Raw genomic sequence first — 23,800 nt, forward strand, 5'->3', positions numbered from 1 at the left:
CGCCCCGATGGCCGTCCTCAGTGCTTGGTGGAGTACTCCAGGATCTCCGATGGCTCTGCCGTAAGGGGAGCAGCTTACGCTCCTCCGTCACATCTGGTGTTTACGTCGGTATGGGACCACAAATATCGCCGTACTTCCAGAGGTTGCTTGCTGGACGGTTCGAGCGGGAACTCGGGTGGCAAGAGTCTTGCCACCCGCAACCCCGGAAGCTCCCTTTTATTCCCCTCTTACAACAGTGATGGGTTACCATAGACCTATTCTAGCCCCGGGACTACAGGGACAGCGTTGTTGAACCTAATAGCCTGGTAGTTGCGTTGCTTAGCTTAATGAACAACAACAGCGTTGACAGGAAGATAAGCGAGGTAGCTACATCATTATGATAGCCTGGTACTTGCGTTGCTTTTGGTTGCTTTTTGGGTGTTGTTGTTTATGTTTGGGTGGGTCTATTTAATAAATATGTTTTTATTGGGAATCATACTGATATTTCCTGCTTGTATCGCCCTTATATTCGAATAAAATTTTATCTGTGGCGCCATCTATAACAATAAAATATATTTATGTGTGATTAGAATTACTATTGATTACTGACAACTGATCTACGGGCTTAATATTTTATGTTTCCAAATATAAGAAACTTAGTAGATCATATAAATCATCTGGGATTTATGTGATATCATGTTGATTCTTTGGTAAATTAAAATGACTATCGTTAATACTGTAAAAATCTGCTACTACATCTTATATGATGCCAACGAAGACATGTCTTACAAATCTTTAAATTTTTAAATGAATCCAGAAATAAATCCTTAAATTTTAAACGAGATGAACACGAAGGGACACTATAATGACGATGACTGTTTCCGTTACCACATGCCTCCTAAGAAAACATAAATTCAAATGAATCGTAAGCCGCAGTAGAGAGCTAAAATCACACATTTTACCCCATTGAACATGCAATAAACATTTCCATTTCCTGGAATAGTATATCAGTATATAATTTGCCGCAATCCAGAGACGAGTTAAAGAAAGGTAATGGACGCAAATTAGCACCGGGTAGTCTATCAACTCGAATATGGTAACTGTTGGTACATCGCTTTAGGCTGACCGCACATTGGCTTACTATCCAGAGGCGTAGCTATTTTTATAATATAGGAGTAGCAGACGAGCATAATCCACCTGATGGTAAGTGGCTACTGCCGCCCATGGACATCTGTAATCAACCCCAGATAGGATTAGATATACCTACCTGGTCGGCCACAGATGCGCCGCTACCCCTGAGGACTAAGCTGGAACGCCTCGGAAAAGTCAGTCTCCCTTACCACACCCTTCAAACCGGAACACAGCAGCGCCTAACACTGCTGTTATTAGGTAGAAATAGGTGTGGCGGCGGTGCCGCCGTAGTCGAACCACAAAGGGTTCTACCGCTTGCCTGCTACCTGCTACTGCCGTATCAACGATACGGAGCCCCCGAGCGGGCCCTGCGAATAGGCAATAATTGTTAAATGTCATCCACAATTACGCTTGAACTAGACTGTACTTCACTGGGAGAATAGATATCATTTTATTTTATTTATAGAACACCAACATAATGTACATTTATACATTTACAACAAAACAAATAAGGGGCTAGCTTAATGCCACTATAATTAAAGGTGTAGACTACATGCAGGTTAAGTAAAAACAAACATAAAAGAGAAAAAAAAGAGAGAATAAATTGAATTGAATAAAGCACAATAATACCAAATACATAATTCTCATTAAGTGTTACAATCATAACACAATGCAGTACACTTGATTTTCTTAAGACTTGATTTTCATAAAAAATGTAAAGAAGTTTTAACTTAAAAAATAAATAAAATTGTTAGAACAACTGTTATTTTAACAATTAGTAGTGGTTAGCACGTGTCAAAACTATTGTCGTTAACTTTACAGCAACATTACTTTGTCGTTACAGCTACCGGTTGCTCAAGCGATTGTAGTCAGTGAGTGGTCAGCCTTACACGCACTACAAACGTCTAAATTGACGAGTGTTGCCAGTAGTTACTCGAACTTGATTGAAATCTAGGGGTTGCCACTGTAATCTTCCGTTTACTTGCGGTAATTTCTATGGAATGTTCGGAAAAGGTAATAATGATAACTAATAATAACACAATTATAAAATCGGATGATTATAATAACTATATAACGATAATAATCTAAAAAAATATTAAGAATCAAATCTTTAAGTCCACCAATTTATTTTTCATGTAGGTATACTCCGCGTAAAACTGCTAGTCCGCTCTGAATATAGAAATGAATCGCATCGCCATAGCAAATTGTGTGACTACACCTGCTACAACAACTTCAGAGCGGACTATCAGTTTGGCGCGGACTATACATAAAATATAAAAAGGATTATAGTAGAAAAATCTTCTAAAAATGAACTTTATAATGTATCCTAAACTCAGGAATTAAGATGTTACATTTCAAAAACATTTTACAATTTGCATACAAGAGTCTACTAAGAAATAAACAAGAGTCCCTTCCGGCAAAACTGTTCCTAATCGAACCGGATCGTTCCGCACAACGCTGTAATTGGGCCCTGAAGGGCTAAAGGTCCTAAGCATATCGTATACATAAATCGATCTTGGTAAATAACGAAAAATACGCGCGGACAAGGATTTTATTTGTGAAAAGCACCTATTTCTGTCTCATAACAGTAGTGTTAAGCGCTGCTGTGTTCTGGTTTGACGGGTGTGGTACGGGAGACATACTTTTCTGAAGCGTTCCAGCTTAGCCCTCAGGGGTCGCTACCCCTGGGGGGCTCATCTGTGTCTGACTTCACGTAAAAATCTAATCCCATGTCGGGCTTATTACAGATGTCCATGGGCGGCAGTAGCCCCTTACCATCAGATGGACTGCATGCTCGTCTACTTCTTCTACATTATTAAAAAAGCGTCTGTAATTAATCACAGATAGAATACGAGTTTAACCTGAGATTTGTCACAGAAACCTTGCCCTAGAGACTAAATTTAATGCCATAGTCGCCTGATACGCAATGGGGTCTGAGGTCGATTGCAGACGAATAGAGTCATAGAGGTCATAAGGCCGTGGCATAATTTCAATTGAATTTTGTGCATTTGAGGATTTCCAGACTATTTTCATGCCTATGCTAAGGAATCTCTAACCTTCCTTCTAACATCAACACCATGTTAGGATGGACTGCTTAAATATTCAGTTAATAATGTGGAGAATATCCACATTATTAACTGAATATTTAAGAAATGATTTTAGATTAGAGAATTTATGAATTTAGATTTCTGTTTCTGGGTCTGGGTGTTTGTGTGTGTCTATGTGTGTGTCTATCGCACCCACGACACAGGGAATCTCTAGTGTGGGGCTGTGAGTGTAGAAAGCGTTTTTTTTTAAATGACGACTACGTAGCCATGTATACGAAGTGCCTTATATTACATTAGATAAGGAATATAAAATCCATACTTTTATTTTGAAATTAATATTATAGTCAAAGTTCTGATGAATATTTCCATAAATTACTGATTTTTTGTTGAGTTGTAATAACATATTTAATCTTCATTTTAATAGATTTGTTATTAAATTGATAAATCTAAAAATTAAACACAAAAATAACAAGATTTATTTCTTTTGCAAAAGTACAAATATTAATTTAAATCCCGTAATGACTCTGTATCTCTCTTTATAATTAAGGCTATGCAGACATAATAATTACTACAGATACATAATATTATAACAGTGAATGACAGGTGACTGTTACTGCAATTTCTCTGACAGTACCAGTTGTTGACACAGATTATCTATAAAATATATACTCTGTATTTTTCCGAGTTCACGTCTATGGTTTTATGGAAATGTTTGTATGGAATGTAGAGATAAAGAGTAAGTACCGTCTGTGTATGGAAAAGTATCCGTCGAAAGTCGTTAAATGAGGATGGCGTTAGTATAGCAAGCGGAAAATAAAAAAAGTGCCAAGAATATTTACGAAATTATTTTGAATTTCGTTGTTTATTTATGTATCTTCCATTAGTACAGCTCTACTTTACCGCTCATAGGCACTTTCCAAACTTATGATTAAGTTGACTTGATTTGATCTTGATGTACATTTTGACCAACCATAGTATTGTCACTAGTGTCGTTAAAAAAAGAACAAATCCAAAACTCATACTTCGATATTCTCCAGTTAGTAGCGGCTACGGTATCCCTACTTTTTCGCCTGACTTTATTTGATAATCATGTTCTTGTACTTGTAGACCAACTTTATGCTTGCCTCTATAAACAACAAAACACAAATCCCGTGCTAACAACGTCAAATTCTCCAGTTAGTCAAGGACCTAGTGCGGCGCGAGTGCAAGTGCCACGGCGTGTCGGGGTCCTGCGCGCTGCGGACCTGCTGGCGCGCGCTGCCGCCCTTCCACGAGGTGGCGAGCGCTCTACGCGAGAAGTACCACAGAGCGTTGTTATAACATCACCCGTGCTACTCAATGTTATATGGAGATTAATTTCGATCAGTCCAGCTAGTCTTATTGAATAAAATTCCATGTTTTCTCGTTTGTCGTCGAATGCAGCGATTATTTTCCGACACAGATTTTTTCCCGAGACGTGATATATTAATAAAAAAAACATCGTTCATTTATTTATATACGTATTTTTCATTTGTGTCCATCTGTACTCTTATGCGTAGGTAGAATCCTAGTCCCACTTCGTCGCTTAGACTTGCAAATTAGAATTAAGAAATATTGATTTGATTGTGATGTCCATTCTACCTAACTACAAAATTGTCGCTAGTGTCTTTAAAAAAGAGAACAAAACCAAATCTCACGCTCTACAATTTTCCAGTTAGTCAAGGACCTAGTGCGTCGCGAGTGCAAGTGCCACGGCGTGTCGGGGTCCTGCGCGCTGCGGACCTGCTGGCGCGCGCTGCCGCCCTTCCACGAGGTGGCGAGCGCCCTGCGAGAGAAATACCACAGGGCCAAATTAGTGGCACCACACCCGCCGCCTGCTACCCACGCGCCACAAACGCATCTTGTTATAAGAAGGTAGGTGTTTCATAGACACAAATTTTAGTCACTTTACTGGCCCTTAGTATGAGTTTTAACATTTGCGCGCACACAGCGCCCCCGTGGACCATATCAAGACTAAAATGCCACAGTATAAGTTTCAAAAACGGAACTACAACGCTATCAAAATCAAAAAATAAATTACTATTTGTTAAATTAAATTTCGTTACCATTAACAGTTTATTAAAACTGTAATGCGAAATTTTAACTCGTGTCAATATGATAAAATTCGATGTTTTTATTTTATTTTATTATTCCTTGTCTAATGAAGAGTCCAGTTGCCGACATATTAAGAAATGTAGCTATATAAACAGCTATGAGGAATATTTTTTATGATAAGGAGATATGGAGAAAGCCGTAAAAAAAAGAGAATAATTATTATTAAAAAAAAAGACAAACCTGTTGAGTTTCTTACCGGATCTTCTCAGTAGAGGTCGCGTTCCGATCCGGTAGTAGTTTAAGAAAAATATTGTACCTGATAATTTGTAAGTGCCGTCGTTGGCCTATACAAAATAAATATATTTCATTTCATTTCCGTTAGATTTAACAACCAAAATATTTTTTTGGCTTTAACAGCCAAACAAATTTTAAATTTAACAGCCAAAAATTTATTTTGGTTGTTAAATCTAACGATTATAAATATAAAATAATAAATAAACACCGTACGTAAAGTAACGATCATTGTATGTGTAACAATATTTTTTAAATGGTGTTTAGTTTTAAAAATACGAAAAGGTACCTTCTACGTTTTATATTTCTAAAATTTATGGATTTAAGATTTGTTACAATTTTTTTATTACGATTGAAATCAAACACAACAACACATTTTGTTGACTATATCAATCTATATATTCACATTTTATCGATTTCAGATCAAGACAAAACGCCGGTATAGGCAGACAACCCCGCAAGTCAGAACTAGTGTACCTGGAGGCTTCGCCCTCGTACTGCGAGCCGGAGCCCACTACTGGATCTCTGGGCACACATGGACGGCATTGTAATAGGACTTCACGAGGTAAGTATTTTTTTAAATATGGAGTAGCAGACGAGCATTCAGTCCACCTGATAGTAAGTGGTTACTACCGCCCATGGACATATGTAATCGACCCCAGATATGATTAGATAACCATACATGAGGTCGGCCACAAATGCGCCGCTACCCCTGAGGACTAAGCTGGAACGTTTCAAAAAAGTATGTCTACCTTAACACTGCTGTTATGCGGCGGAAATAGGTGTGGCGGTGGTGCCGCCGGAGTCGAACCAGAAAGGGTTCTACCACCTTTAAGTTCAACGGGAAATCTCTAACACAGATTAACAGCAAGAGCAACAGTAGCCACCATGAAATGGACTGGATGCTCGTTTACAATTTCTATAGCATAAATAGGTACTTATCAGTAGCATAGGATTTTTCGTAAATGATAAAACTTTATAGTAAGAATATCTAATTATGTAATATAAAACAGATTTCATCATCAACCTAATGATAGCCTAGTGGTTCAATCCTAGGCTCTCTGATAATCAAATTTATGTGCGTATTAGAAATTTATTATCACTTGCTTTAACGGTGAAGGAAAACATCGTGAGGAAACCTGCATACCTGAGAGATGTATAAAAAAATATCTCAAAGGTATGTGAAGTCTACCAATACGCACTTGGCCAGCGCGGTGGACTATGGCCTAGTCTCTCTCATTCTGAGAGGAGACCCGTGCCCAGCAGTGGGACAGTATGGGTTGATGATGAAAACAGATTTGAAAAGTGAATAATCCCAAGTTGCGTATTAAAATTTATATTCAAATGCATAATTAATACGAATTTGCATCGAAATTGCTTAAATTATTTAACCGAATACTTTTGATTCGTTATTATGATGATAACGGAAATGGTTTTAAAACTTATGTTTTAAAGCCAATATTACAACTAATGAGAAACGCTTCCTTCGCAAATTTCTTGGAGAATTCCCAGCCTAATTACCTTAACGAGCCCTAACGAATTACCTGAACTTAATGGCTTTATTATTACCGCTATTATAATAAATTGGGCACTAAAATATAACAACTTATTATCTGTGGTTTTCAACGGAACAGTTGAAAGAAGCAATTAGTTTCTGCATCCTACGGGAACTGCCATTTATGACGTAAGGCGGCCAATCGGTTACTATTGGCAACTGGTAGCGTAACGCACGTTATTTATAATCAAGCTATCCATTGTTTTGTCCTACTAAAGATCGATATTTAAAAATATCTTCATACGGCCGGTATTAAAAATGAATCTATCCAATGTTTTGCCTACTAAAGATCGTCATTTGACAGTTTCTGCATAAAAAATATATCCAATTCCAATATTTAATAAGTGAAATTTGTAAAGATTAAGTATTACTCCTTGAAACCAGAACTCAGCAGCGCTTGGCACTGCCATTTTAGGCAGAAAAATATAGGACTATGGTCCCTCTGAAATCGAACTGCATACGACTGCTTCTACTACCTCTTTTTTATAATATAGGAGTAGCAGACGAGCATGTCCACCTTGTGGTAAGTGGCTACTACCGCCCATGAACATCTGTAAACAACCACAGATAAGATTACATTTCTACCTGAGGTCGACCACAGATGCGCCGCTAACGATGCGATGACTAAGCTGGAACACCTAGAAAACGTATGGCGCCCTTACCACACCCTTCTAACCAGAACACAGCATCGCTTAACACTGCTGTTATTAGACAGAGATAGATGAGGCGGTGGTGCCACCAAAGTCGAACCACAAAGGGTTCTACCACCTTCAAAACATGCTCGCGATTGCACCTTTCTTCACATTTCAGTGGTCATAAAGATGTAATCGTTGTAATCTACGAAAGTGCGATCCACACAATTTTAACAACCAATCAGCACAGTTATAAACTCTCTAACGATTATAGGACCCTTTAAGTGCTTTATTTTAAGTGCTGTAATGAAATCCCTTACTTGCCTTATATTTATCGCAATACCAGGATTCCTTCTGTTTATGTGTTAAGCCATACGTGGTTTTAAAAAGTATTATCCTTTAAATCTCACACTTTGAATCTCAGAGAAAAAAAATTGAAACTTGTCGTTAAACAAACGCTATGTAAAACAGCGTACTATAAACTAAGTGATTATTTGACTGACAAAACGGTGTGGTCTGAAGTAGTTCAACCTCCACATGTACCATTAGGTTAGTTTAACATTGTAAAAAACATTTTTTTTAAAGATGTGTGTTATGGAGTTTCTTTCGCCGCTTCCTCTCCATAACGAAACACCTTGTAGAGGGGTGGTAGTTTTTTCAAAAAGTGCTGTGTAAAGAACCTATTTTGAATAAAAAAAATTGATTTGATTTCATTTGATTTAAACATTAATTTTTACTACTTATGTTTTTAGTTTTCTAAAAAAATTCACTACTCTCCCATTATTATTTTAAGTAGTCTGTAGTCGTAGTCATTATGGTTGTTTAGTGGTATATCTACTAAAAGCATTCCACTTGTGGCCAACGACGTTCACAGTTCATTGAATTTATTTAATACAAAAAATGCAGATACTAAAAAACTTAACTTTTTAATTAATTTAAAAAATAACAATAAGTAATGATCGCCACATGCTATGAATTCTATTTTTTTTTCTTCTCTTTTTTTCGCTTTAAAGCGCTTTCTACACTCACAGCCCCACACTAGGATTCCCTGTATCGTGGGTGCCATGGACACACACAAAGACGAATACACAAACACCCAGACCCAGAACAGATGTTTAAATTCATTATTCAGACATCTGTCTGGCCGAGGATCGAACCCGGGACCCTCTGCGCGTCAGACCGGTATGGTGACCGCTCCGCCACGCGGGTCGTTTTCTTTACTATCTTCGTATAAATACCAATTAACCTACGAAATTATTTTAAAAATCTTATTAAGCTATTTTCTGATCTCCAGGTGAAGACGGCTGCGAAACCCTCTGTTGTGGACGAGGGTACAACACGGTGCGGACAGTAGAAGAAACTAAATGTAGATGTCGCTTCAAATGGTGTTGCCAGGTTTTGTGCGATAAATGCATTACGCGCACAGAAACGCACGTTTGCAAATGAATTTGAGGATTAAATAGACTATTTTTACCTGTGACGCGTGATAATTACGACATTTACAAAAACTCATGAAAATAAAATTAATTAAATGTTGAAATTCGAATAAATGTGTCGTCTAAAATTATTTTCGACGTTATAAAAATAAGTGAATTAATTTGTATACTAGTGCCCTAATTAATCATTTTTATCTGTATGGGCTAACTAATATACAGATAAAAAAGAAAAAAAACGTAAAACGGAACGTAGTATATATTTTTAACTCGAACAAACAATTTTGTGTTATTTATTATTATAGGTATACATATAATTTTCTTTATTAAACAACATTATGTAGCTACCTACTTGCCAATAAAGCTATTTCGTAGAAAATTATCAAGTAAGCAAGTAAATAGCTAACAATGATTTTTTTTTAAATGCTAAAATATACGTTGCGTCCGATGATATCAATGCCATCTATTGTTGAGTAGCAAAAACAATGTACAACTTTTATTTTAATTTGAATAATGTACTTAATTTTTATTTTTTCATTATTTAAATGCCTCATAAAGTACCTAGTAATGTTTAATGTTGCTTATAATAAAAATATGTAATCTTAGTGATAGTAATTTGTATATTTAGCGTTGCTTTGCGATATCAAAATAATTATAAGTTTGTCATTCCCACGTTGTAAATATGCCACCAGTATTTCCTATAACAAGTAGTTTTTAGATAATAATCTATAAATAAAATTGAAGTGTCTGTCTGTGATTTCAAAGTAAGCAATTTTTCAAAATAATTTTCACTATGTCAAAATAAAAAAGAATTGTATTTTTTTTTGTTTGGATTAATTTTAGAAGCATCCTAATTTTAACACACGATGTAGGTTTTTCTTGTGCATAATATCACATGAGCATTACAAAGTTTTATTTGAAAATATGCATTAATTCTGTTTTTTTTTCAATATTAATACCTACTCATAAAAATGCATAAATTATAACATATCTTAAATCTTAAAAAAGTTTAAGTTCCATAAAATTTCATCTTAAATCTTAAGATAGAACGCGGGCGTTTCCACAAGAAGCTTGTTTATTCGTACGCTATGCATTTAAGATAAGACTTGGCGGCTTTAAAATTATAGTTGTAAGTTGTATGCCTATCGTAAGTACCTATAAACATTCCGTACACATAAGCCTAACTTATTCATTGTACCACCTAATGCTATTTTGAAATAAATTTTTCTCACGTAAACTTTTGTTTAAATTTAAGAAACCTTACCCTGTTCATCATACCATACTATTTTATAGAACTATAGACATAGTAAAACATTTTTTTATAAATTTATTGTAGACGAGTCTGCAGGCCAAATCACGGATGCGTTGCTTCTCTTAAGGGCTATAATGGTCGCCTCATATGTAAGTCAACGGACATCCATACCCTGCCACCGAAATGCAAGAACTGATAAATGATAGAAATAGATGTGGCGGTGGCAGTTTTTATCTATCAAGATAATCGTAAAAAAACGCCATCATCCTACTTCAAATTCCAACAACATTGCAACCAATTACCATTGCGTTAATAAAGCCATAAATCGCAAATACCCACCGATAGTAGATAGGTTCAGCCTCATTTATTTTTATATCAGTATTCAGTAGTAAATAATAATATATACCTACCTACACCAAACAACGAGAACCCATAACAGTTCCAACGTCCAATTTGAGCCCTCATTATGTCTTGATCGGGATTTGGTTCGTTAAAACTTGCATCAAAGGCTTAAGTCCTTTCCAATGATAGAAAGTTCTCATCGACTCATTCGATCGAATGAAACTTTTAATTAACCATAGGGATTTACTTTATCCATTCATGGAATTAATAAGCTGTCTACAGATTAAAAATGGATAGTATAATATTGGACTGTCTGTTGGAAATAAGTCATAGGTTGATATTGATAATTAAAATGTAATTGGATTAAACCCGATGACAGCGATGCTTTTATAATGCTGTCGGTTTTTCATCCGAAAGTTATTAACAGTTATATTTATCAACGTTACTGTAACTGTACTCATATAGAATACCAATTTTAGAATTCAATATTGGTCAGATATCAATGATGACAATGTGAGCGACATTGGATGAAGTGAATGATCGTGTTCTATTTCAAATAGAACATTTTAGAAAAAAACAGACGCATTGTAACAAATATATACTGAGTTTTTGCGTAGGTACTTTGATATTTTATTTTTTGGTCATTTTCATGCAATACTAGTAACAAACCAACGGACATAGAATAGTTCAATGTCATGTATTGTCAATTATCAACTCTTTCGAAAGCGCCTAGACTAAAACAAGAACTAGCTCCAAATTCCGTGAAACAACACATTAGTTGTTATAAATCATAGCAGATTATCATAATCCAGACACGTAACAAGCTAATTACTCACAACTTGGCCGAATTTGCATGAAATTCTCGTTTTGCTGAGTTATGAGCGATATCAGGCGGGGTGTCACGTGGATTTATTATACCGTATTGTTTATGGTGGCTACGTCTGATTTCATTTGTAGCCTACGTCCGAAACGTCAGAATTGTTTAAGTCTAACATTTTGGTCCTGCCTACCTATTTTACGTACGACGCCTGTTATATCAGTCTATCCAATGTTTTGACACTGGATAACTAACTACTAAGGTCATAGATTAGTAAAGATACTTCGCCGCCTTGAAATTGAATGAAGCCACAAACGGCTTATTTTAGCAAGTTCTTTTTTTGAATCCTTGACAAATAAAAACATTTTTAGAGAAAATTTACGAATAAATAACTAATTTACGTAATAATTACGTAATTTACGTAATAAATAAATAATTATTTAAAATATTTTAGAGACATTTTAGCACGCAGACGTGGCAAAACTTTTTTACGCAACTATTTCAATTCTCAAGACTGTGTACATTTTCTTGTTAGGAGTGAGTGATCTTTACTAATCTATGACTAAGGTACAAAAGATATACTTATCAGATATTTGACAAATTTTCTTTACTAGGCATTATCAAGTTCAGATCTTTGATAGGATAATAGATTGATAATTGCCTTATCCAAGAGTAATTGCACATAGCTAATTGTATCACAGTATTCAATGACAAAATAGGTACATTTGGTAATCAAGACAAGTATATACTTAATTCAATAATTAAAAAAAAAAGTCATCACCTCCGGAGCAAAGATAAAATATATAAATATTTACCTAATTAGTAATATTTTAATTATTAAGTCTTGGTTGACTAGCGTGCAAAATTTAAATTTAATGAGGCCAACCAAATTTTTACGGACTTTTCAAAAGGAACAGGTAAATTTTGTCATGTATTATTTTTTAGACCAGTCATAATACTATTAGCCTTAGGTATATTTACTCTTTTCACGTTATTTCTATAGATAATTACATTATATTTATACAAATAACGTATAATTAAGCGTTTTGTACACATGGATACTCGGGCTTTTATGACTACCGTGACCAATGCATAGCGCTGTAGTCTCTTACTCTTTGCTAAGTATAGACACGGCTTGTTCAATACCACAAATACCACGTACTGCTATTTATTATCTACTATAAATTTATTTATATCATCATAATTTTATTAGCGTATTCTCCCGTCTTTACCTACATACAAATACTTACATAAGAAAACCATATGGGTTATAAAGAATATAGTGTAGGTATATCTACTAATTATTACGATGTTCATAAAAAGACATGAGTAAATCTTATTTAAATAGACCAAACAATAAAACCGCATCTTAATGTATCACCGACCGCATGTATATTGTTTATTTCTACTCCACGACAGATGGCGCTATAATAACAATAGGACATCGGTTCCATGAATAGGACATTGCATGACATAAATAGTTTAAATTTAACTACACAAAAATAATTATTACTCAAACAAATCGTACTTTAATATTACAATTTTCGAATACTTATCATATTTAAAAACACACATCAAAAATTGTATTTAGATAATTTATTTCATGACAGTTTATTTTATACAATAATCCTACAAGTTACATTTAATTATTTACAATATTAACGTAATAAAAAAAAAGTACAAAATAATATATGAAACAGGCTATAAAAATACTTATAATAAATAGTTAAATATAATAAGCTTATGCCCAAATTGTTGTCTCTTGGAAGAGTCCCCAAAACGCTGGCGACATTACCTCGCTGAATAGCAAAGCTAATTCTTTGCCCGAGGTAAGCGCCGGCCCTTTGAAATTTAATAGTCAAAATTATTAGCGCAAATAATACACGTAAGTTAAATTATTAACAAATAATAACAATATAGTACAGAATCTTATATAGTTACATTGAATATACAAACGTTACATTTTGCGTAAAACGAATTTATTCGACAGAATACGCTTAGATATTCCCCAGTTTTGATTGGCTGAAACAAAATGTCAAGAAATTTGAACCATACAGAATGAATCCCGTTTGTTGCCATTGGTTGTTATAGATCTATAAAAATAAAAACAACGGAATGACAGACTGACAGTATTCAAGCAAGAACAAGAATTCAAGAAATCAGTTCTTAAGAAAAAGATAATTTTATTAATAAACAGTTATTACATCAGTAAATTCATTAAAACATTAGAAATGCCGCAACCAACATGCGTTCAGTGCGAAACAAACGACACTTTACTTTGGCGAAGCGCGGAAAACGGTCAAATTTGCAACGACTGTCATCTCTCGAATACTGCGAGAGAAATCAAAAGCGAACCTTGTGGGTCGAATGAGGATGACAGACGGGATGAGGATGATGACAGGATGGATGGGGAAACAACGCCAGCGAAGGTTACTGGTAGGGGTATTCGGAAAAGTACGAGATCTACAAGGTATAAGGCGAAGACGCCAGCTCCAATGCCCCCGAAGCCCCCAGCGCCCCGTGGTAGGGGTAGACGCAGTATATTCAAGAGGCAACCCCTAAAGGCACCGACAGCCACTGCTACTGTTGTGACGAGCGAATCCATATTTTTTAGGGTACTATTTTTGAATATCTTAAATTATTTTTGAGAAACAAATGTAGTAAATACTGCAGTTTTGATTATGACACTTTAATATAGATAGAAAAAAAATTGATATTGGTGTTGCATCATTACAATTTCACCTTTTGCCAATCTTTATACATAAAGATGTGATTATGTTCAATGCAGCTCAAATGAAATCCAACCATCAATCTTTAGCTAGCACTTACCATTAGGTTAACCGCATACACATTGCTTCAATCTTCAATTTTATTTCTAGTAAGGAACACATACTTTTCCAAGGGATTTCAGCATAGTCCTCTGGGATGGCAGTGCATCTGTGGCTGACCTCAGGTAGGAATATGTAATCCTATCTGAGATTGATTACAGATGTCCATGGGCGGCAGTAGACACTTACCATCAGGTGGACTGCATGCTCATCTGCTACTCCTATATTTTAACAAAAAAAAAAAACATCCTCTCCATAACTAACCACTTTCCAAAGCAGCAGTAGTTTGTTGAAATCAAATCTTTTAATTCCTTGTAATAATATGTCCAGGGTATGTACATGCAAGTAGGAGACATAGTATCAATGGTGAACTTCGACGGAGGCACATACTACGCACAAATCCGAGGGTTCCTCACCGACCAGTACTGTGAGAAGAGTGCTGTGGTGACCTGGCTGCTGCCGACGAAGGCCAGTCCCCCTCCAGAGAAGGGGTTCGATCCTGCTACTTATATTATTGGTGAGAATGAGGTTGAACTTAAGTAATTGGAATTATTGGTGTTTAGATCTCATTAAATGTTTGTTTAAATAAAATACTTATTACAGTTACTCAGGTTACTTTAAAATGGTTACTTTAGTAAAAGAAAACATATTTAGACCCTCTTTACATTGGATCAATCAAATAGGTGTTGTCTGCATTCAGTTAAATGGATAAATTGGGAGATAAAAGTAATTTACCAATGAATATGATCAAAATAAATGTAACTGTCCGCATTATTTGACTAAAATATCATGTTTATTTAATCTGTCCATATAAATCTCCATATTTTGTACACCAAATTAAGCTATGGGTTATTAATGCTGGGTTTGGTTAGGTTTTATAGGTATAGGTTAGGTTTTTAGGTTGCAATTGTATGTATTATTGATTAATTTTTATTTATCTTCCTTCAGGACCAGAAGAAGAACTACCAAGGAAGCTAGAATACATGGACTTCGTAATGCACGCCCCCTCAGACTACTACAAAGCCAGTAACAGTCCCTACCCACTAACAGAAGATGAACTCAATAATTATACAGGATATATTTGGACAACACTTGAGGCTAAGGAGAAAACATAATGTTGTGTTAGAATTATGATGGTGTGATGATATTAAAATAAGTTAAGAAAAAAAAATATTGTTTCATTTTATTATTAAAGTTGTTCTTTATTATGTAATAGATAACTATTTTTATTCAATAAAGTATTAAAAACTACTGACACTAAAAGTGTCAGACATTTTTACAGCATTTTTTTATAACATTTGTTTATAGACTGATACTATTACCTATGAAGAATGTAGGCCGTAGACGGACAAATATTTTATTGAAGTATGTACATACCTCTTGTGCGATAAAATAAAAAAATTAGTCGCTATTGACTAAGATTGAGGCAGTAATATTTCAATATTGATATAATAATAAAATGCTCCATAAAATATTCCTACTACATACTTTGATTAATTTATAATTTAGCTAGTTTTTTTTTTGAGTAATTTATTTGTATCATGTAACGGATTTTATTTCTTTATTATCTTTGAATAATATAATGTTTTTAAGCTAAATAATTGTCGTTGTCAAATGTCACATCTGTCATTGTCATTGCCAAAAAATGACATTTTAATTTGGATCAATTTCAGCGTTGTTTGATTTCATTTCATGATTTCGAAAACCGGCTAAATTATATTACAACATTTTTGAAAGTTTAATTGGTTTGGCAATATGAGTCGCAAAGAAGCTTTGTCGTCCTTTATCCAGCAAATTCATGGCCGTCCTGTTGTCGTTAAGCTAAATAGCGGCGTGGACTACCGAGGTAAACTTTTTAATTTTACCGAAGATTTCGCAACGAGAGTCTACAGCCAATTCTTTCCCACACTTTCGCTTTATCATAAGTTTTGAAAATTAGTACGTATATTTAAGTATGTGAGGATGTAAAGTTCGCTTCATTATTATTTAATCACATTTGATGTGCCGGCAGTCTGAAGATAAATGGTCACTGCCGCCCATGTACGTCTATAAGTAACTTTATATATACCAAGGATTCTGAAGCCAATCACAGATTCGTCTCCTGAAGTATAAGATGGTTGCCTCATGTAAGTTAGCTGACATCCGCATCCTTCTGCCAAAACCAAATAAAATAATTCATGGACATACTTTGTAATAGAATATAATGTACTAAAGTTCCTCATGCTTAATGCCATTTTATGATGTTATGTAGTATATTTATCAAAAAATGTTTTGTTTATAGGTGTGTTGGCATGTCTGGATGGTTATATGAATATAGCTTTAGAACAAACAGAAGAATATGTAAATGGACAGCTGAAGAACAAATATGGGGATGCCTTTATTCGGGGGAACAATGTTCTGTATATAAGCACACAAAAAAGAAGGATATGAGTGTAGGATATAATTTTACTTTATAATTTTTATAAGTGATTACTTTTGTTAATAAAGTTTTTTTCCTAATTTAAATTGAATTTCTTTCTTTTATTCTTATAAGTCATCTAGTGTTTTAGTATTTATGACAGTTATTGTTTATACATAAATATCTTAAAGTACTTATTCACTAAAACTAAATATAGTTTCTAAATCAATAACTTCTACTTATCGACAACTTGAGCTAATTACATGGAAAATATTGTGTATAGGTTTATGGAAAATTCACAAATTGTAATTTGCAGTATTATATACATACGCTAATATGGAAAAAACATCTACAGAGAAGATTCAACAGGGAATTTCACAGATCTGACATTTTTAACTCTCAGTTATTATTTTTACTAAATGATTAATTACATCAATGCCATAGTTTAGTACTTATTTTAAATTTTAACCTTATTACAATAATCATTAATATAATAAAAATCACCAGAATGTGTTATGAAAATTTAGTCAAATTTATTTCCAATTAAAATAAAATGCTTGGTTATTAAAAATAAGAATAATTAAATCATTCATCACACTCTTAATTTTGTTAAACAATTTTTACTGTAAATATTATACTTTAATAGGGTGCAAATAAAAATCTAAATTTTACTTAAAATTGTATTCATATTCGTTTTTTTTATTCGCTCCAGGATACGTGTAGTAGAACTTTACCTCCTCAAAACTCTGAAAATAAGAAATAATTTTATCAATTTAAGTTAAAACTTCATTTATCTGCAAGTTCAGTATAACTGAAATTTTCTGATACTTCAACAGAATGTCTTTATTTTCAATTTTGAGTTCATCTCACAACACTATAAATACATGCTAATTATTGGAAAAATCATTCATTTATTGGTGCACAAATTTTAAATAACATCCTGGCAGGGCCTAAATAATTAAAATTCTTAGAACCTCTTTAAAATCACTGTTTTTTACCTTTTTACCACCATCAGGCCCTTTTCCATTGCCTAAGTCTTCTATAAGTTTCTGTCCTCTAACACCAAACTTTTTAACATAATCCTCCCTTGCATTTTTGCCAGCATCAGAGTTAAATGGGATATCCACACGATAGTTTAATATCTTAGGATTAAATAATGGCGCGTAAAAACTCGAATAAATAACACAATCACAAACACACAGTGTTGCCAATATTATTAAACTTTTTAACAACATTTTGATTTTAAATTAAGAACAAGAAGTTGCGTAAGACTTCACACACGGATGATCTAAGACGGAATACGGAATAACGTAAATATTGAAAATGTAGTATATGCGTACAAATAAGTTATGTTTTGTTTGTCGTTTAACTAGTTTCAAGGTTCTAGCTCAAACATTTGTTAAGATGCATACGTTACTACGATAAATACTAATACGGAAAATAACGCTTGCTTGATTAAATACGTAACTGTTAACAGTACTTAAGTTACATAAAAAGAAATAATTAAAACACGTATTCCTTGTTTTTTTTCAAGAATTACTGTGGAACGAATTTTAAAACTACTAGTTTGACCGCTACAAATGAATGAGAATTTAAAATGCATTATCTCGTTTATATAAAACCCTTTCTTTTGTCAATAAATGTCGCTGCACTCGCTACCTTGGTGTGACCTTCGGCCTGTAACTTTTCTTTTTCGTCCATTTGGTTATAATACATTTAAGTTATACATCTACATAGGTACTTTTTTATTAAATAATGTAGGAGCAACCGACGAACATGCAGTCCACCTGATCGTAAGTGGCTACTGCCGCTCATGAATCATTAATCATCACTATCAACCCATTACTGTCCCACTGCTGGGCACGGGTCTCTTCTCATAATGAGAAGGATTAGGCCATAGTCCACCGCGCAAGCCAACCGGCCAAGTGCGTATTGGTAGACTTCACATACCTTTGAGATTTTTTTTTATAAATCTCTCAGGTATGCAGATTTCCTCACGATGTTTTTCTTCACCGTTTTAGCAAGTGATAATTAATTTTCCGCTCATGAATATATACAATCAACCCCAGATAGGACTGGATTCCCGCCTGAGGTCGTCTACAGATGCGCCGCTACCCCTGAGGACCAAGCTGGAATGCCTCGAAAAAATATGTCTTCCTTACCGTATCTTTGAAACCAGAAAGATGAAGAAGTTAACTTAACTGTATTACCTTATTTATTTAAGAAGCGGGCGGTCACATAAGTCTACTTATCACACAATCTTAATATCATATCCGTCCATTTTTTACAACTCAAATTTTCTCCCATTATAAGTATCATTGATGGATGGGTGTTATTCTTTTTTATCGGTTTAATTTTCTGAACTATAAAAAGCCAAGAAAACAAACCAGACACTTCGTTGAAAATACAGTAGATACTAGCACTGCTAGCCTATGAGAACGAACAATGACTGATTACTTAGGATAAAAATATCCATCAATATACTTAAATAGCTCTTCTGTAGGTATTGTCTTTAAAACGTTCCTTGTTTGAATAAAACATAAGCCCGTGACCTTAAGTTTAATGACCATTATGACGATAACTTCAAACTTGTTCATACAATGCCTGCACATATAAAAGGTCGTTTGTTTATTGATTTACATTCTGTTTTACTTTTAATGGCGTATTTATATTTGATTTTTTTTTTAATTAACATTTAAGCTTTTTATCGCAAAGCAAATTCTAGCAGAGAAAATTATAGGTGGATAAGTATTAATAACAGAGAATCTTATTTTTTTGTATCCTAAAATTGTAATTCAGTACTTTGAATTTACTTTCTGAACTAAAATAGTGTCTGAAAAAAGTATTGGTTCTGCTATTGCATGATAGATGGCAGTGTATCTACCTGCTATTTATTTGACGAAAAGTGATAGAAATTGTTATGTATGACGTTATTTTACGACAAAGCTTTTTCAAATAATTAATTCGGCAAATTAGTGATATCGGTTATATTTCCTGCAAAATTAAGAACGTGTCCTATCCGGTTGTGCGAATGCCAGAGTTAACTATTAACCTATTAATAAATATTTATAAATATTTGAAGTAATTTATTTTTATATGTTTTTGGCACAGGTGGACCCGGTAAGTATTTTTATGATTGTATAGTGAGTCTTTTTCAAAAGCTTCTGTTGGTTGCGGTACTTAAGAAATAAAGAGAAGAAACGGTTTAAGGAACAATAAGGACCGATTCAACAACTAATACAACGAATTTATTTATAAATATACACTCGAAATAATATAAATTACTTTCCAGATTTTGATCCTTATAAGCAACACTATCAGATAGTGGAATAATATAGAGGGTGCATTTTTTTATCAAAATGAACTCGGTCGATTCCCGGCTAGGGAAAAAGTTATTTTAAAAAAGTAATGATGCAGTTTTAGTTTTTATCAAAATCGGCCTCGTAACGCCTTTCAGCATTTTTCGCTAATCCTTATAGTTTCGGATTTGGCCCTGAAGGCCCGTTTTATAAATTCACCCTGTATATTTAACAAAAAACGAGTCCATAAGAAAATTGAACAAAACGTAGCTGTTTTAACACTTTTTATTATAACCAAAAAAAACTGACAAATAGTATATTTTCTGTAGCCTCATTTCAAATAACACATTTCTTCATAAATTTTCAACATACATAACTAATATTTATAAAACATTCTTATTTATAAAACAGACCATGATTATTTATTATACATATACGATATATGAGATGTATATTTTCTAACTATAACTTAAATACCATCACTTTTACACCTATTTACATTTTATTAACTTTAAAATTAAGTCATTAACTTAATGAATTCCTTCTAACGGCGAGTATGACTTATACTGGTACAATTCTGGCCCTCCATAGCCGTACAGAAGCTTGCCTTTGCCATTTTCATCGTAGTATGGATACCGGTATTTTGGCCTGAAATTAAATTAATAAATTATTACAATTTTATTAAGCTTTATGATGTCTTATGTGCTATACATATATCAATAACATACAAATCAATAAAGAGTGTCAATTATAAAATCATCTTTTTTAATTACTAAGTATTAAAAGTTTTAGTTGTGGCGACATATTGGGAGTGTTATAATAATGTCCGCAGTTTAATTCTGATAGGTCCTTTAAATAAGACTTGCTTTACACAGACAACGCGACTTTACTTATCGTTGATATTAAATAAGATTAACAGTAGGATCAAGAGTCAAAAGTGATGGTCAAATATAACCACTGATGGCCACATCAAATGGGCTACACATACAACATTCGCCAACTTTTAATGCCTACATAAAATCGGATACAAGCAAGTTCTCATCATTTCCCAATGGGAGTTTATTATTAAATTAACATCACAACGGTGCTATCAATATAATATACCTTACACAAAATAATAAATGAAGATTAGTTATAATCAAAATAGTAATCATGAAAAACACTTGAACTTTCTATAGCTTGACCTGTATATATGTATGTAACTGAATCTTTGAAATCGATTTCTTACCAATTTGAACCGTCCGATTAATTCAAAATTTTGAACAATAGGAAATATGCATGTCATTTAGATTTGCTTGTTATTTTTTCCTCGGTACGTTACGGTCCTGAAATTACATCTAAACCATTATTTTTTCTTTATTTCGTATTAAATTGTTTGAAACTTTAATCAAAAATCGTAAATTATGCGAGTGAAGTTCAAATTTGCAAAACGCATTCCCATTGGTCGAATCGAAAAATGACGTCACATAGCGTGTTACGATGTTTATCGGCTTCGATATTCAAACTGTTTGAGAGAAATATTGTTTATGTGTATATCCCTACAGTGTTATTACAGTGTTATTACCTAGTGCGGTTTTTCTACATAGTATTATTGGGAATAATCAAGAACAATGATTGAAAGTAGTTTTGTCAAAGCACAATCGGATTATATACCTAAAATATGCAAAATGCCTAAACTGGTTTTTATGCATAGGTCAATTCAGAAATATTAAACTGATCATAACCTATATTGTTAATATTCACCTATCTTTATAATATTATAATAGATTATAATGCATTTTGTGTGTTTCAAATGATAGTGTTTTATGTAGAAGTCGATAAGTACCTAACGAAGTAGATGATCAATGCAATATTTTAAAATTATTTACCTAAAATTATTGTTTGTTACAGTAAATGCAAATGTTTATGCGATTTTGGAGATACTTTATCTGTTTCCTATAATCATGCACCACTTTTTTCGTATTTTCGCATCTTTTGCAACAGAAAAAAAACACTATATAATGTATTTATAGTAGTGGTTTTGCACAATGACTCTAGGAAATATTTATAAAGTAGTTATTTAGCCTTTCCCATGATGTAAACAGCGATGAAACCTGAAAATGTTAAATAATAACTTTATGTGCATACAGTTATCATCAATATCAATACAAATCACGCTACATGACGTCATTCAAAGAGCGCGTAAAATGGCGGCGTTCAATTGTGTCAATTTTTATTGATACTTTAAATAATTTTTAAACTATTTCAAACACTAATAAAATTGTTTATATTTTTTACTATGTTAAAACGATGTGATAAGTGGTAAGCAGTGATTAAGAAACGCGGCCTCTCGATCGAGGGGTCCGAGGTTCAAATCCCAGGCACGCACCTCTGAGTTTCAAATTTATGTGCGTATTAGAAATTAATTATCACTTGCTTAAACGGTGAAGGAAAACATCGTGAGGAAACCTGCATACCTGAGAGATTTATAAAGAAAAAAAAATCTTAAAGGTATGTGAAGTCTACCAATACGCACTTGGCCAGCGCGGTGGACTATGGCCTAATCGTTCTCATTCTGAGAGAAGACCCGTGCCCAGCAGTGGGACAGTAATGGGTTGATGATGATGATGAATGATGATGATAAGTGGTTTAAAATAATAAAATAAAAATGTGCATATTCCCTATTATCAAGAACCGATGACAATACACGATTTTAATAATTTTATCCCATTATCCTGATCAGGATAATCAGGTTTAACGATTTTCGAGGTAGAAGGCGCCGCGGCTGTTACTGTTACTGTTATCGATCTACAAAGTTCACCATGAAATCGTTAGATGGCGTTAGTTAACGGAATAAAGTTCATGGTAAAGTTACTAGATTGCAATAAATATAACTATAAAAGCGAGGATTTGTTAACTATAATCTATTACTTAACTAAAGAAGCTCCTTAACTTTATTTACCTCTCAAAGTACTGGAAATTTGGTGCTCTCGGCTGCGGAATGGTTGACTCTGCTGTGATCATCATACTCAGGATCACGAAGATCTGGAATTTTCAAGTATACGTTTTTATAGCAACAGATTAAACACGTAGTCTCTATTCTTTATTTTTAAATAGAATTTAAATTGGGGAAAAGCGACATCTGTTGTCGAATAGCAGTACATAAAATTAAAAATAATGTTATTCTAAAGTTCAATTAAAATAATATTATTGTTAATATGTTTAAGTATTGATTATTTGATTCAGTATTTTTTATTTAATAAAAATAAAAATAATATAATTACAATATATAAAGATTAAATCATTATATTCGCTCTGTGTAACCATTAGTTAACAATAAAGATTAAATAAACAATAAAATATTCTTTGTATTAATACTATTATGCAAGACAAAATTGGTTAGCATTTAACGTGTCATTAACAGCCTCCTGATATATCCTTCACCTGAGAAAGTAGTCCAACAACATTCAACAAGGTTAGAGTATCTCGTATGTATAGTGTTAAAAATCAAGACCTACTTACCATTAACATAAAAAACTTCAAGCATTTGTCCATGTTAAAAAAAAAGTAAAACTTCCCTCCAAATTAGAACTGTCAATGTTTTTTTTTTTTAATAAGCACAAGATTAACGCGTGCGTACGTGCGCTCGGCAGTATACCGGTTACAAAACTGTTCATGTGGTAGGGTGGGATAGCCCGCTTCGAATACTAATGATTTCTAACGACACACTTTTTTGTGACTCA

At 33.7% G+C, this 23,800-nt stretch overlaps 4 protein-coding genes and 1 long non-coding RNA gene across 7 annotated transcripts in view; 3 read left to right on the top strand and 2 right to left on the bottom strand.

Moving 5' to 3' along the window:
• Wnt2 (Wnt oncogene analog 2) overlaps nucleotides 1-10,379 on the top strand; it is a 120,621-nt gene extending 110,242 nt beyond the window's left edge. For all 3 annotated transcript variants that reach the window (XM_073090224.1, XM_073090226.1, XM_073090225.1), the window contains 3 exons: nucleotides 4,852-5,051; nucleotides 5,945-6,087; nucleotides 9,004-10,379. In XM_073090224.1, coding sequence (XP_072946325.1) covers nucleotides 4,852-5,051; nucleotides 5,945-6,087; nucleotides 9,004-9,155 — 495 coding nt within the window. In that variant the 3' untranslated portion in view covers nucleotides 9,156-10,379. The remainder of the gene's footprint in view (nucleotides 1-4,851; nucleotides 5,052-5,944; nucleotides 6,088-9,003) is intronic.
• Nucleotides 10,380-13,679: 3,300 nt separating this feature from the next.
• LOC140755157 (GATA zinc finger domain-containing protein 1) lies at nucleotides 13,680-15,552 on the top strand. Its single transcript, XM_073090366.1, has 3 exons — nucleotides 13,680-14,168; nucleotides 14,712-14,898; nucleotides 15,330-15,552. Exons 1-3 carry the CDS (start codon nucleotides 13,785-13,787, stop codon nucleotides 15,494-15,496), a joined length of 738 nt encoding a protein of 245 aa, XP_072946467.1. The 5' UTR covers nucleotides 13,680-13,784; the 3' UTR covers nucleotides 15,497-15,552.
• A 461-nt stretch (nucleotides 15,553-16,013) lies between these two features.
• Nucleotides 16,014-16,886, top strand: LOC140755151 (U6 snRNA-associated Sm-like protein LSm6). The gene is made up of 2 exons (XM_073090362.1): nucleotides 16,014-16,227; nucleotides 16,663-16,886. Exons 1-2 carry the CDS (start codon nucleotides 16,137-16,139, stop codon nucleotides 16,809-16,811), a joined length of 240 nt encoding a protein of 79 aa, XP_072946463.1. The 5' UTR covers nucleotides 16,014-16,136; the 3' UTR covers nucleotides 16,812-16,886.
• A 559-nt stretch (nucleotides 16,887-17,445) lies between these two features.
• On the bottom strand, nucleotides 17,446-19,157 carry LOC140755152 (uncharacterized). The gene is made up of 2 exons (XR_012103738.1): nucleotides 18,990-19,157; nucleotides 17,446-17,525 (listed from the first exon to the last, which is right to left on the bottom strand). It is a non-coding gene; the product is annotated as an uncharacterized LOC140755152 (long non-coding RNA).
• Nucleotides 19,158-20,458: 1,301 nt separating this feature from the next.
• Nucleotides 20,459-23,739, bottom strand: LOC140755184 (uncharacterized). Its single transcript, XM_073090402.1, has 3 exons — nucleotides 23,580-23,739; nucleotides 23,020-23,102; nucleotides 20,459-20,726 (listed from the first exon to the last, which is right to left on the bottom strand). Exons 1-3 carry the CDS (start codon nucleotides 23,610-23,612, stop codon nucleotides 20,609-20,611), a joined length of 234 nt encoding a protein of 77 aa, XP_072946503.1. The 5' UTR covers nucleotides 23,613-23,739; the 3' UTR covers nucleotides 20,459-20,608.
• Between the last annotated feature and the right edge of the window lie 61 nt (nucleotides 23,740-23,800).

The sequence above is a fragment of the Epargyreus clarus genome, unplaced genomic scaffold (genome assembly GCF_041222505.1).
Source record: "Epargyreus clarus isolate Ecla_fem2 unplaced genomic scaffold, WU_Ecla_fem_2.2 ptg000032l, whole genome shotgun sequence".
In the NCBI taxonomy this organism is placed as follows: Eukaryota; Metazoa; Arthropoda; class Insecta; order Lepidoptera; family Hesperiidae; genus Epargyreus; species Epargyreus clarus.